Raw genomic sequence first — 15,533 nt, forward strand, 5'->3', positions numbered from 1 at the left:
TTGCAGTAGTCCAAGCGAGAGATAACTTGAGCCCTAAAGAGCAGTTTTCCCTGGAGGAAAGCAGCGGGACAAGAGAAAGTGTGGATAAACCCTCAGTGGATACCCCAGGATTCTGGCAGTCTACAAGACAGGGGGCTTATCCACAGCTACCATTTCTCCTGCTCTTTCCAGACACAGGTTTGCACTCAAAAGCTCCACGTCCAAGAGTTGTTGGATCTCCGCCCCCCGTGAAGCTTTCCCTGTGAAAACCTGCTCTTTAGAACCCAATTGGAGCAAGCATCAATTTGGGTTTCCCAGCAGATTGCTGTTTGCTCTGGTTGAGCTTTAAAGAGTGGGTTTTTGCAGGGAATGTGATGGGGCAAAAAAAGAGAGAGCACTTGAATGCGGTGTTTTAAAGCGCAGACTGTGCCTGGAAGAAGTAGAGGAAATATAACTGTGGATAAACCCTGAGTGTTACTCTGCTTTTATGAATGGCATAGGAACTGCTACAGCATGGCTGACCTCTAGTAACAATGGATTCATGTGGCTGGGGCCAGCAGCATAGTTACCTCCCATAGGAGCAGTGACCTCTCCCAGGACCTGCAGAACTGTTATGGGTTTGTAAACTACCTTGCTGCTTCCACCCACAGAATTGTCTTCCTTCAAATGTTACCACACTGCAGCTATTCTTATATCACAAACTGTGATATTAGGCCTGAGTGTAGCAGTTGCTTGTGGCTCCCCTCCTCCCCACTCCCATACCACATGCCCTTCTTCCAGAGTCATTCTATACCCACTTTCCCCCTATTGTTTTGCTACATTCAATTCCCTGAAGCGTTTCTTGTAGTGACCCAAAATATCTCAATGCCAACCAAAATAAAAACAAAATGTTATAGAAATATTCATACAGATTTGTATTGTTCATTAAAAAAATCACTTATAGCTTGTAGTTTCTGCTTACTGAATTTGAATTTCTGTATGTGTGCATGTGTGTGTGTTTCAATGGCACAGAATTCACAGTGCGCTTATTTGGGGACAGCACCCTAGCTTTTCCATGCACTGGAGCAAGCATGGATTGCAACAGTAAGGGAGATGAAAGAGCCAAATCATGTTAGCCATAGTGTATGTAGGCTAATGATTATGAAAATGCCAATTCTGTAGGAGAATTGGGTCCCTTGGATTGCTGTCTCATGCAGAATAAACCCTGGGATCTCTGTATGATCAGGGACAGCAACAGTGAATAAGGGATAATGGTGAGGGTAGATGGGTACAGGCAACAATTCTTTACCAGGGCAGATAGAATACTCAGAAATCCCAATTCTCTGCCCCACAAATATGTAAGGGAACTGCAGAACAAATTTATCTCTCTCTGGTTTTCTGGACAGCTGATGTCATGGTTGAATGAACCAAGGGATGTATGGACAATGGTAGCGAATGGGAAGGGCATGGAAGATTTACAGAGGAGTGGGCCATTACAGAGGAGAGAGATTATTATAGTGTATTGCACTGAAAACAATATTTTTACTCAAAGGGTTTTGTAAAGCTGGGACGTAAAGCACAGATATGGAAATGGCACAGCTAGGAATGAGACCTATGAGTCTTGATGCCAAGGCCTCTAGCCTAAAGTTCATTTACCTTGAGCTCCACACACCACATTCCTTCTCCCATCTCTTCATCCTCCTTTCACCAAGTCTATGCTAACCTGGGATTCCTGACACCCAGTGCAAGCTCCTGCATACAGTCTCCTTTGAAACCAGATGCCTTACCAGGGTCTAAGGCACAGGTAGCTATGTGCATTTTCTTATGTAAAAAGTCAACATGGTACAAACAAAGCTAGTCAATGTAGTACCCTCCAGATGTTTTTGGGCTACAACTCCCCAAGGCAGCATTGCTAATTTTCAGGGATGATGGGAACCATAGTCCAAAAACATCTGGAGGGTACTAGATTTTTTACCCCGCCCTACCTAATTGCTTGGCCTTACATGATGAGCCTAATACTGCCAATAACCACTTTTAACAACTCCATCCGCATCAAGGCTAATTAGATTTTTGCCCCCATTCAGAAACGATTCATCAGTGTGCTGCTCTTCTCCAGCCATAACATGATCGTTGCAAATCATCCCATGACAGGAGGCATGGACTGCAGTGTGGACTCACAATGGTTCTATATCTTCCTGTGACTCTCCACAACTTAGGACTAGATTTCAATATTTCATTGAGAAGTTAGCATAGTGGTGGCTTTTTCAAAACATGGTCACTTGTGCCTCCTGTCTGAAGAATAGCAAAATGCAAGAGGTATTCTGCGAATGCAGCCTGCACCCTAACTGCAATACCATCAAGTCTCTTCAAATTCCTCTTAAGGAATTTTATTCTTCTCTGACCAGCATGTACTTAGTTGAGTTGTTGTTGTTTTTCTTATCCTGGGGTTGTCACAATTAACTGCAGCATGAAAGTAGTTAGATACCAAGGATGGCTTTCCCTCTAGGTGGGAAAAAGGGCTTAGCTTAATAGTACAACAAATTGTTTGCAGGTCTTGGATTCAATCTCTGGCATCTCTGGTTGAAGGGTCTCAGGAAACAAAAGCTGGGAAAGGCATTAGATAGGCCAGATAGACTTGATTTACTGCAACTTTGCATATTTTTATAGAACTGTAGAGTTGGAAGGGACCCAAAGTGTAATCTAGTTAAACTCCCTGCAATGCTCCTTTGTGATATTTGTGTGCAGCAAACAGCAGTTACTATGACTGTCACAGCATATTTAATTTGTGTGGAGGGCCTCCCATCTGTATCAGCACCTTAGCAAGTATGGCAACACAGTATAGTTTCTTGGTACTCACAGGCTTTAGCTTTCGACTGTTCCAGGAGACAGGATATAGGTCAGTGGTGGAGTATATGCTTTGTACATAGAATGTCCCAAATTCATTCACATGCATATGCAGTTAAAAGGATCAGGAAGCAGATGATGGGGGGGGGGACTTCTGCCTAAGACCTCGAAAAGCCACTTCCAATCAAAGTAAGTGAGCAAACAATACTGGGCTTCAGATAAGGAGATGAAATCCAGATTGTTCATATATATTCAACACTGGGCTGACTATTAATGTGTATGTGCCTGACAGGGCAGGACAACATTTTCTTTGTAGCCTTTCAAATCTTCTAGTTGTTAACTGGTGGTTGGGTTTTTTAAAGGACATTTTTTTACCTTTCACCTGCCCTCTTTCCATATCTTCCATATCCACTATCCAATGTATTGCTTCTTCAGTTAGATAGCATTCAAGCCAAATACCGGCAATTCACGTTTCTCAAACAGCTACTGTTTTGGTAGCATCTAGTCATACTCAAATTATAATAAATGATTGCAGATCTCTAAGAAACTGTAGCCGATTTTGCGTTTTCATTGTCATATTCGTATTCAACACCTCAAAATCTATAAGAAATGGCTACTTTTATCTCAGAGGCATGACTTTTGCCAAAAATTGTTATGCAGTGTTATCAGCTTACAAACTCTTCTGCCTCTTTGGCTGCAGGAACTGAGCGAAAGGAGATGAGCGGCAATACCGAGAGTGCCTTTAATTATCCAAGAACACAAGAGCTGTGACAAAAAGATGAGTGGAAAGAGAACACTTGGTTTCCCACCAATGATAGAGGAACAGAATTTGGAATTTCAACAGTAACAATATCAGGTTGCAGTTCTTCTTATAGTGGTCCTGTAGGTGCAAACTTTCTTTAAAAGTTTGGGCAGGGTTTTTTGTTTTTTATAAAAAGAAGTATATATGTTCTAATTTCTTCAAATCCAAAGCAATAATCAATGGCAGGTAAGTACAGCAAAAAAAATTGGAGATTTGCATTGAAGAGAAAGTCCGTTTGCCCTTCTGGGATGGGGGGCTTTGCAGGCAGGCCCCAATACGCTCTCGTGAACCGGCATATGACAGGCCGGATTGTTCTCTGATGCCAAATTGACCAATGGCAGCAGGGCCTTGTGGGTGTTCCCCTGGGCATGGGAACAACTGCCCAATGGTGGCACTTGACCCTGCGCTCAGTGCCAAGATAAACAGGCAGCCTGCCAGGGCATTTGGCCTCTTCTTCCTTTTAATCAAATTGTAGGAAGATTGAAGACCTGATTTTCTATTCAAATATAGGCTGGCAAAGTAGTCCGGTTGTGCAAAGGAGTGACTGGATAATTTATTTTCCTGCGGAGCAACTACCATGGAGATTCTTCACTTGTTCAAGCCAGCTAATTGACAGGTGACTGGCAAATACATTTTCCAACAGCTTTCATATGAAGATTTAATTGTCTGACCCACATCGTAGATGTGCTGATATCAACATAAGACAAAATCAAACTAGAAAGCATTTTTGCAACCTCCATGTGTGGGGTCAAAATATTAGCATCAGTTTTTGAACCAATCATTAAGAACTGGGGTAGTTGTTAAGAACCGGTATGAATGCGACAAAGCAATGCCTGCAGCAATTCAGATTCACTTTTAGCCCAAATCTCAGAAACAGTCATGGTTCAACGAAAGTCAATATACAATTCCTTATGGAGTTGCTGGCAGACTTGCACCCTTTTGGAGATTACACAGAGGCATTGGTTTATAAATCAGGGTCTTCTCATGGAGCCTATTCACACGCCCATAATTAACAAAGCAAGACAATTTATACTAAAAGTGGGTGTGAATCTTGAATTACATGGAAATCACATGCTAATGGCTTTTGCCACTCGAAAAGTGACAGAAAAAATCAGTATGAAAGGTACATACCTGCATTATCTTTGTTCCTGTTACAATGGATGAACTTAATTAGCTGAAAATCTATGATCTCTATATTTATCATGTTCAGCACATTTTTGTTTTTTAATAATGTTGAAGATGTTCAGGATTCTATGTGTCATTGGCACAGCAGTCACTCCAACTTATGGAAGAAGATATTTGTGTTTACAGACAACATATCCTCCCTGCATCTGAGAAGGATGAGAGCATTCTCCATGTTGGCATCCATCAGTCTCGCAAGTCAAAGCAGCGCATATCCAGGGGTGAAGTCAAACTCTGCATTAGCAGCACTGAAGTGACATCCCTGGGGCGCAAGCCTGGGCGGTGTGTATGGATGAATGACAAATTGTTTGTGTGGAGAGTGTTTCTCCAACTTCATGTAGGCAGACAGTGTGGTCACATCTCTACCGCACTGAAACTTTAGAGTTATTTTATCTGCTATATTATAATGTGATGAATGAACTGCTTGGCTCACTTTTAAGAAATCTGAACTTTAAAGACAAACCTAAAGTCACTGGACAGATGAGAGCCTAACATCATATCCAGATTTTGCCTGTCCTGCAAAAATCAGACAGATTTTTGTGCATGAAACATAGCTGAATATATAGCTGAAGTGAACACTTCATTGTAAGATGAACTCAATAATTTTTAGACCTTTATTCTGTATTTGATCATATTGTTTTTAAATGTAATTATAATTTTTGGTGACTTTGCAATTGTCATAACTTTTGACACAGCTTATAAAATCTAATAAAATTTTGGTTAACATTTCTTGATCTAGATGGTTCTACTTACTAGGAGGCTGAGAAGAATGAGAAGATCACATTGATTTTGGTGTCTTCCTTGATTCATCAGGATGGAACGATCCTTGTTGAAATGTCCAGCTCACAAAGTTTTTATTTGGTTCAATATGCAGACCTGGCTTTGGAATTTTGTATCTCTGACAGAACAGTTTGATTTCAATGATCATCGTTATGCAAACAACATTCAAGTTTATCTTTCTCTTTCTGCCTTTTTGCTTTTTCTGGTTGGAACACCCAGAGACAACTTAAAAAACACTATATAGAATTTGTTGTCTTGTCCTGTAAACCTTCTGTTTCTTCATCTGACAAATAATATCCTTGTCATTCTTCCTAATTTTATTGTCTCGAGTTTTATTTTTTACTGTCCTCTTTCATTCTCAAATATCCTGTTTCTAATTCAGGCAGGTGTTATATTTTAACCTCACCAAAATTTACACCTGTCTCTCAGTTGATGCTTTAACTTCTCAGCAACACTCTTCACAGTCTTATCCATCCTTATTTAACTTCTTTATATGTCATAATGCTCTGGATAATTATCTTATTTTAAGTCACAGATAGCCTCGGCTATGTCTTGTCTTTGATTCTTCTCATTTGCTTCCTCCAATGAATGGAATTCTCTTTCTCCTCTTGCCCATTACATCTCTCTCTGCTTCTCAAAAAAATCGCATCCTCCTCAAGACTACTGTAGTAGTCACAGTAGTATCAAAACATCAGAGTGATTATTGTTACTTCTTCAAGTTTAGTCCGCATGCAATATTCTCCATCAGACTTACTGCTTTAAAAGTAATTTTTCATTTATACTTATTGTCTCTATTAAGCATGTTCAGCTCATAAGATACAGTCAAACTGGCTGAGAAATTCATGTTTTCTCACTGAGTAAGATTATGACCATTCCAACAGAAGAATAACACCCTTCCCCTGCTCCTAAACCCAAATTAAAACATATCACAAAAAGGATCTACCAAGATGTTGAAAGAGCTGTCATGTTTACTTCAGTAGCAAGATGCAGTTGGAGAATGATCACACTTCTCTTATGGCTTCCACTTTGGTTACCAAAAAACGCAGGAACCATGTGGAAGGGGTAGAATTACATGTGAAGAACCACACAAGCACCAGAGATCGGAAAGGTGTGGTGGCACTTGCATAGCTGTGCAATTCACCCCTCCCACAAGGTTCTTCCATTGGCAGAGCAATGTGAGCAAACTGACCTCGTCTCTCCCAGCACTCTGATCATTTCACGTATGTTTCAGTGCAACGATTGGTCTGATATTATAGTCTGAAGGAAGTATTAGTTGCTGGCTGCCATCAGGATACAGTAGTATAATCTTTCATCTGAAAAAACCTATTTCAGTTACTGCCTCCTACTCACCATGGCCCTTTCAAACATTCATTTTACTTACTGCTCTTGCTTGGGTGGATTTGAGTACCCTCTCCCCAAATCTTCCTACATTTCTCAACCTATAGTGGCATGTTCACTACAGAGTTTCTGTGGCAACAAACTGCACTGAAACCTTTACTACAGAGTCTATCCCCACTGATAAAACTGGCAGAGTTTTATATCTTCCCCCTTCTCCGCACACTAAACTTGCAGAATCCAAGGACCCTTTCAAGTGAGAGTGAGCTTTTCAATACCTGTGCCATGAACCAGCAATAGAAACCCAATGGTTCAGAAGGGTGAAAGAGAGATCACACACATAACATAGAAAATGTGAGAGGGGAAGCTCTGGGTATGAGTGGTAGACTTAGGGAAGAAAAGGAGAAAGAAGATGTAGCTTGATGATCAGCTGCTGAGATGCATAAAAGGTTTAGGGTTAGAGTATGAAGTTATGGAGGAGCAGAAGGGAAAAGCTTCTGATAGGTTAGAACTGCATTGACAGAGAAGGAGGCATGGAGCAGCAGAGAGAAGGGGGCAGAGAAAAAGGTTAGTTGCTGTTAATTCGTCTCTGGTTAAGAGTAGTGAACTACTTCCCCTTAGGTTGTGTTCTTTTGTAGGAAGTTACACCGTTATGGAGGCAGAAGCACTGAAAAGGCATGGGTGTCTGTTTTAAGTTATGCAAAGAGATCAAAAGAGCCATTAGAACAACTACAAGAACTTCCCCACCTCCCTTATTCTTTTATGGGCAGCCGGAAGGGCATGAGAGAGCAATCCCAACTGCAGAATGAACTGCAACCCATAGGCAAGTTGGTGGATGGAGCCCAAGACTTGAGTCTAACTTTTACCCAGAAGGAGCTCTACCTGGGCATGTGTTCTGTTGCTAGCCTGTACATGTGTAAGAGGTAATGAGTATAGTCCTGCACTTCTAGACTCTTGTTAACTGGCAGCTAAAGGTGAATACTGTCTGTCTTGCACAAAAGTCTGAACTAATAAAGTGGAGCTTAAATCATACTAAAACTCTGTGAAGACCCTCACAATACAAGCCCAATTCTACCAGTTTCAATTCATTTCCAGATAGACGGTTTTTCAAGTGTCAAGTACACTAATACCTGCAAGTCATGTGCCATGTGTTCTAATCCGGACAATGATTCCCACAAGCTCAAATGGCAGGTTGGTGACTTAGCAGGCTTAACATGGGTAGCATACCCTAGTGTACTGAAAAAGGAACATCATTCAAAATCCTATTTTTCATTATTCAGTATTGTTTCCTAAATTTATGCTTCAGTACTAAATTGCATTATCAGCTGCTGCCATATGAATGCAGCACCAAGTGGTCATGCCTATGCCATGGTTACAGAAAGTGGTGTAGATCAAAAGTGATCTCTAGGATACATACAACAGAAAAACTTCAATTATGAAAAAAATGCATAGCAAGTGAGGACTCCAATTGCATATTGGTTAAATACTGAATCAAATGCTCAGAACGAGCTTTATAAATCATTATCAGCACCAAACTAGATGTGATGTTATTTATTTTATTTATTATTTATTAATTAAATTTATACCCTTTCAAAGAAGCCCAAGGCAGTGAACCACAAGGGATAAAATAATAACACCATCTTTAAAACAATTCAAGTACAGATGCAGACTGGTAAAGATCTCATCTTAAAAGGCCTGATGAAAGAGGAAGATCTTCATTAGGTGCACCTATCTACTATTTAAGGAAAGGGAATTCCAAATGGTAGGGCCCAATTCTGACATTTGCAGGCCCTCACCTGCAAAGCACAATGATCGACTAGGTATCTAAGGTGTAAGACAATCTTATGGGTATCCTGGTCCCATGCTGTACAGGTCTTTATACAGCAAAACCAGCACCACAAATTTAGCCTGGTAGCTAAGCACCAGATTTTGCAACAGCTGCAGCTTCTGGACAAACCCCAAAGGCAAGCACACTGAAGTAAGTAATCCAGCCTGGAGGTCAGGGTATTCTGATCCAGAAATGGCTGTAGCTGTCTTACCAGTCGAAGCTGGTAGAAGGCATTCCTAGCCACTGAGGTCACCTGGGTCTCTAATGACAAAGATGGATCCAGGAGTATCCCCAGGCTACAAACCTGCTTTTTTTGGGGGGGGGGAGTATGACCCTATCCAAAGCAGGCAATTGACCAATTATCTGGACTTGGGAAACACTCACTACAGCACCTTTGTCTTGCTAGGATTCAAAGCTGGTTTACTGGCTCTTATCCAGCCCCTAGACCAGGTACCAATCTATAGTTTGAACAGTCTCTCCTGATGTTACAGAGCAGAGCTAGGTAGCATCAGCATACTGATGCCACCTCATCCCAAATCTCCTAATGGCCCTTGTGTACCAAGGTGCAGAACAGGCTCCACGAAGCCTGAGAGGACACTCAGGGGCAACTAGGAACCCATATCCTTGGGAGGGGTGGCAAAGAGGACCATGGGGTAAATTGCATTGTCCTCGCCTTCCTTGGTGTCCTATCACTTTTCCATGGCTTTATCTCCCTCACTGAAACTGAAGGTGACTTGGTCTTATCATTGCATAGGCTCTCATCATGTGCAGGAAACCACACATGCATTCTGATCCCTTAACACTATCCAATGTCTCCAGGATGCAGTGGGGTGGGGTTAGATGGGGGCACTGCCTTTGTCCTTGGGACTCACAGTGCTATTCTTCTTAAAAAGAGGTGCCAGAACTCACCACGAACACCTCCCCCGTTCTCTCAGAATGGCAATGGATCCCAAAAGAGGTACCAGAATTGAGTTCTGGCTGGGAAAAAAGCCCTGGGAACTCCCAATGGAGCTCCTTAAGGGATGATACCATTTGCTGCACGAATGTTCCTGGGCTTTTATGTTTCTTGACACAGACAGAAACTGATGTAAGAGCTTACAAGACTGAGCCAGAACCCCTCGGGTTCAGGCACGGGTCCCTGTCCTTACAGCACTTACCAGGAACCTCAGCTGTCTAAGAGACAACAAAACAAGAGAGCAAGCAAGGCACCAAGAAGCTCAGGTACTCACTCCCAGCAAATATTTTCTCCAGTCAACCAGTGCTGCAGCTGTAAATTCACTTATTTAACTCTGATATACTTGGTTTGTTTGTTTAGTTTTTTTAAAAAAACATAAATAGCAGTATGGAGGGCCCCCAAGTTGGTTTAGGATTGCAGACTGGGGAAGGGGGCAATGGGATGGGGGGATTCTAATCTGGACCATAGCAGGGGCAAAGGCTTAAAGTGTCCCTCATGGTTTTGATCCAGCTCCTCCCTCTGCGTTAGCTGCTTATATTTTTTGAAGCGAGCATAACAGAGAAAATGCATGAATAAAGTCACATCTCCTTTGACCCTCAGTCAGTGTTCATTGGACATAGGAACAAATTGTGAGGATAGTGACTTTCTTACTATCTTGTTTACATTTAATTTCCTGCTGTTTTGAAATACTGTGAAATTTATCTGGAATTTATCCAGATAATCTAAACCCAGATACAAGGAAATTAACTCATCCCTGCAAATTACCTCATCCCTGAGAACCAGGGCATGGAGTCTGAATAACGTGCTTCTGCCCTTGTGCTACCTGTGCTACCCCCACATTTCACATTACTTACAGGAGGTTGATCAGGAATTCCTGGGAGAGCTCTGTTCATACCGTGAAAGACACCAGGGGATTTTGGGTCCTGGAAACTGCTGAACATGTGAGGTGCATTCAAGAAAGTTGGGAACCACAGAAACTTCATTTCATTGGGGGATTTTGTCTGAAATGGATGAGTGTGGGCAAACTTCTAGTTATATCCTACATTGTTCACCTGCATATATGGGCAGTTCAAGTGCATCATATGCTTTCAACTAATGGGTATAACATTTTCTCTGCAGTGTTCCCTATATTGACACCAAAAAGCTCATCAACAGTCATATGTACTATGCTGCAACCTACCCCTGCAATGTGGTTAACTGGATTTTAACAGAGATTCAGGAGCTCCACTACAGTGTTATGGGTCAAAGGGAAAGGTTGCCCAGGTAGAGGAAAACTGATGAATAGGTGCACAGGGCCATGCATTTTATTTATTTAGAAAATATTTCAATCCAATGGCATCAGTTCTTTCTGCAGGTAATGGTGACTAATATCATTTTGACTCCCCGAACTAGAAGCGGACACACTGGCCTGATCAAAAGTACCGTATTTTTTGCTCTATAAGACTCACTTTTTCCCTCCTAAAAAGTAAGGGGAAATGTGTGTGCGTCTTATGGAGCGAATGCAGACTGCGCAGCTATCCCAGAAGCCAGAACAGCAAGAGGGATTGCTGCTTTCGCTGCGCAGCGATCCCTCCTAAAAAGTAATGGCTTCTGGGATTCATAATATTTTTTTTCTTGTTTTCCTCCTCCAAAAACTAGGTGCATCTTATGGTCTGGTGCGTCTTATAGAGCGAAAAATACGGTACTCATAGTGCCATTAAATGTGTTTTGGATCTTTGGTCTCTCTTCCCCTTCCGGCTTTGTTCTTCCCAGTTCATTTGGGGTATCTGTATTGGCTGGATAGTTTCAGAGCAATCACAGCTGTTTAAATTGTTTGGGGGGGGGACGGCAAAGGGAATGGGAGGTGAAACATTTTAAAAGCAGTGTCTCTTCTGCTAGATGCAGGAGGACAGGGTGGTGGCACTTTGATGGAGGATTTTGAGTAGGATCATGCACCTTGGAGTTGTTTCTTACCCACCCAACATTTATTGGCCATAATGGAGTCTCTGAAACATGAAACGCTAACGGTACTGAACGGACACACTGTTACTGCTCAAGAAATTGTATTGAGAAGGGGGAAGAAATGTACAAAAATTATAGCTTTTGTATTTTTGTTGTTGAAAAAAAATAATTAAAAATGAAGCTAACTTGAAATATGCCTTGTTTATTTCTTAAAAATTATTCTACCTTATAAGCAACACGGGCAGGGCATTTCTTCCCTAGCCCCAGGGGTGGAGACATGTGTCTCAGCATCTCATACATGTCCATGAAAGTCATCCGGCCCCTGGGAGCAAAAAATTAAAAATAAAAACAACCAAAAAAAATTAATAATAATTAAAAAAGGAAAAAATACACAGAAAAATAGAAAAGAGAGAGAGATGCAAAGAAGAGAAAAATATTGGAAATCAATTGGAAAAGAAAAAAATGGAAGATAAAAATGTAAAGATTACTGTGCTGCTTGTCAGCCAAGAGTTCAAATATGCTTGATCTTCATGGACGACTGGGAGTAGAAAGATGGCTCCTCAAACTGGCTGTGATCCAGCAAAATGCTTAAGTGCAAGCTCCGTACTTACAGAGCAAGCGTTCCCATTGCAAGAGGGACAGGTTTAACTTAAGCATGTGCCTCCATCTAGTTTACTCAGCCTCAGGTTATAAATGCAGACCACAATCCTCCATGGGCTTATAGGGCCAAGGAGTGCAGAGTCAGGTCCTCTTAGTAATGAAGATCCACAGAAAGAAGGAGAGAAAGAGAAAGACAGATTGAGATGAGAAAGCCCCTCTTTGCCAATGTGGGAGGAGGGCAGAGTGCAGGAAGAGAAGGTGGAGGGAAAGGGGGGTGGAAAGAAGTGGGGAGGGGAGGGGGGGAAATGGCAGAGGTGTCAATGGAGTCTCTGTCCTCCCCAGATGAAGTATTAATGTGCAGAGAGTGGTGGAGGTGAGTAGAGAGAGAGAGACTCATAGAACCCTCCAGGCCTAGCTCCAGCTAACAGCAAGCAGAGATGGTTCAAGGTAACCGGTATGCTCCATGCGTTACTGGTCTGGGTGGCAGCATCATTTCACGCATTCTGTTGGCTAATTACATTAAATTACTCTTGAAAGTGCAATATATATAGATAGGTATGTGTACAGATATATATAGATATATATATATGAAATATATATATTAAAGAAATCATAAGCAACATTCATTCCGTTGATGCTAGCAGGTTTTAGTGTAAGTCAAACCTTGCAAGCAACCCTATGAGGGCATTTCTTGCCTAAGCCCAGGGGGGGAGATATTACACGTAATAAACTGTACATATCCTTATAATGAATTCGGCCACTGCAAGAAGAATACACGGGGGTTAGTGCAGACGCTACAGGGCAAGAGAAACACATACACTGTCATGAACACACAGAACATAGCAGGACTGCCGGCTAGAGACCTTCAGTCCAGCCATACCACCCCCCACAGGGCTTATGGAGAAACTGTACATTCCCATTGGTGGCAGCAGGGGGAAAGGGGCTTCTCAGAGCTGTGCAGCCCAGGTTTTGCTGCAGCTCTACTGGGTTATTCATCAGTACTGGGAAAGAAGATGAGCCAGTACCATTTTTATTAATATATACGGTGATAGGAAGATAGGGGAATGACACACATCTATGCAGCATGGTGAGATTTATCAAAGATCATGTGTCAAGTGTGAGCTGAGGTCCCAACTTGGGTATTTCTTCCATTAGGCATTGCTGCCTTTCTGTAACTCACAATGGACGCTTTAAAACCAGTCATTGTGCCATGGACTCTAGGAGCCCTGGGCTTCCCATTCCAACATTTTCCTTCCTTATTAATAAATGCATAGAAACCAGTGCTCAGGCGGGGGCAGACCTGGTTTTCCTGCCCCTGCATGGCACAGGCTCCCTGATGAACACTCCCTCAGCTGGGCTTGGCAGGTTTTGCCAGTTAGGGCTGGCAGCGTAAACAAACACATTAAACCTGGACACAACGGGCATTCATTCTCAACAGGGCACAGGGGTGACAAACGATACCAAGAGAACGCTGGGTGGACCTTCTGTTAGGTGCCAATTATCACAACTCTGCTCACTGTGCCTGCTTGCAGCAGCAGAGTGCTTGGCCTCCTCCCCAGCAAACCATATAAAAATTACAATAATAGTTACACACCAGAATGGTAGGCCAGGCCCTAGCAGGCACACACATACACATGCTCTCTCTCTCTGTCTCACATACATACACAAACATACAAATAAACAAACAAACACCTCTCTACAGGCCAACATTTGAGAAGTGTGTCATTTATAACTAACAGAGCCATTGAGCACATTTCTTTGATGGCTGAACAATACGTAACACTGGTAGGTTCTGTGACGGCTTCCAAGTCAGTACCACAATAACCCTTTTTTAGCTCACATACTACTAACATGACACAAAACATGAAGCATAGCCGCTACCATCAGGGGCTTCACTGAGATAACTGTCTGGCTCAATAAATTAAAAAAAAATTAAAAATTGTCCAGTAGCACCTTAGAGTCCAACTAAGTTTGTTCTGGGTGTAAGCTTTCGTGTGCATGCACACTTCTTCAGATACACATGTCTGGCTCAAGTGACACTAGTGATGTTACTCAGTTTTCCTACAGTAGGGGCTACATAGCCCACTAGGTAGAATAGGGAAATGGCAACAGGTATCCCTGGGCACAAGGGGCCATACATCATGCCCTTTTGAACATATGGGATAATGTAAGGGTGTGTGTGTGTGTGTGTGTGTGTGTGGAGTTGTGTGTGGAGTCCAGCTGCAAAAACCTAAAATTAAAAGAGGAAATGTTAATCAGAGATAAACCCCCCCATATCTGCTTCTTGCAATCTCTTGTTCCTAGTGAGACCCACAGAAATTAGCCAACAGGAATGGGAATGGCAGAGTGGCAGTGGCCACAGATCCACACTGACTGGAACTCAGCTAAGGTGGGTGACTCACAATGGAGCTGCATGCAAACAGGGGCAGTGGCTCCAATCTCTGCCTCAGATTAGGCTTCTGCCTTTCTCTCGCATCATTACAGATAAGGACTGTATCTACCAATATGACATCCTATCTTCGCTCTGTTAGAGTAGAACAAGCATAAGACTATTTTTTCTTTTGTAGTTCTAAATATTGTTTCCCTTCCTGAGATGAACAAAAACGCAGGAGTCGATGCTCCTACCAGCCAATGCACTTCTTGTGTGAAAGTAATGTAGAGAGCATAGGTGTCTTAGCTTTCACACTGCTAAATCTCTTTCCTAATAGAGTTGGAATCAGCAGAACCCAGGAATCTTAAGCTGTAGCCTCCCTGCCCAGCTTCTAAGGCCTAATTCTTCTCCATCCCCTGCCCCTGTTTTCCTTACTAAGGAGAGTTTTCCCCAAGCATGGATCAATTTGATCCACTTTCCCAAGCTTTTGCTTGGTGTGGGGCAATGGCTGTGAGTACAGTATTGGGAACGGCCAGGTAGGCATGTCCTTACCAGGCAGCAGGATCATACTCAGCCCACACACGCACATACTCGTCCAGATGGTGGGGCCCCAAAATGGAAGAATCACGCGTCAGATACTCAAAGTTGTCCATGATAACAGCCACAAAAAGGTTCAACATCTGCAATATCAAGAAGGCACACAGATGGATACAGACATGTTATGTTACTGGTGAAATGCTCAATAATGCTGAGAATTATCATCTTGCTGCAAACCAAGGCTTAGGCCCAGAGTCTATGTGACCTCAAGTAACTAGAGAGAGGGACCAACATGGCAAATGGTGGCACACCCCTTCGCCTCCCCCCCACATTGCATATTAGCAATGGTAACATGAACAAACTTATATATGCAGATATGCAGGCACAAAAGTAACATTTT

The 15,533-nt window shown here is 42.4% G+C and overlaps 1 protein-coding gene across 2 annotated transcripts in view; it reads right to left on the reverse strand.

Annotated features, from left to right (window-relative positions):
* The window catches only part of CACNA1A (calcium voltage-gated channel subunit alpha1 A), a 253,987-nt gene that overhangs the window by 33,781 nt on the left and 204,673 nt on the right, over positions 1–15,533 (reverse strand). For both annotated transcript variants that reach the window (XM_083595029.1, XM_083595030.1), the window contains exons 38-39: positions 15,149–15,276; positions 11,851–11,947 (exon numbers count right to left, since the gene is read on the reverse strand). In XM_083595029.1, coding sequence (XP_083451155.1) covers positions 11,851–11,947; positions 15,149–15,276 — 225 coding nt within the window. The remainder of the gene's footprint in view (positions 1–11,850; positions 11,948–15,148; positions 15,277–15,533) is intronic.

The sequence above is a fragment of the Podarcis filfolensis genome, assembly GCF_964270895.1.
Source record: "Podarcis filfolensis genome assembly, chromosome: 2".
NCBI classification, from domain to species: Eukaryota; Metazoa; Chordata; class Lepidosauria; order Squamata; family Lacertidae; genus Podarcis; species Podarcis filfolensis.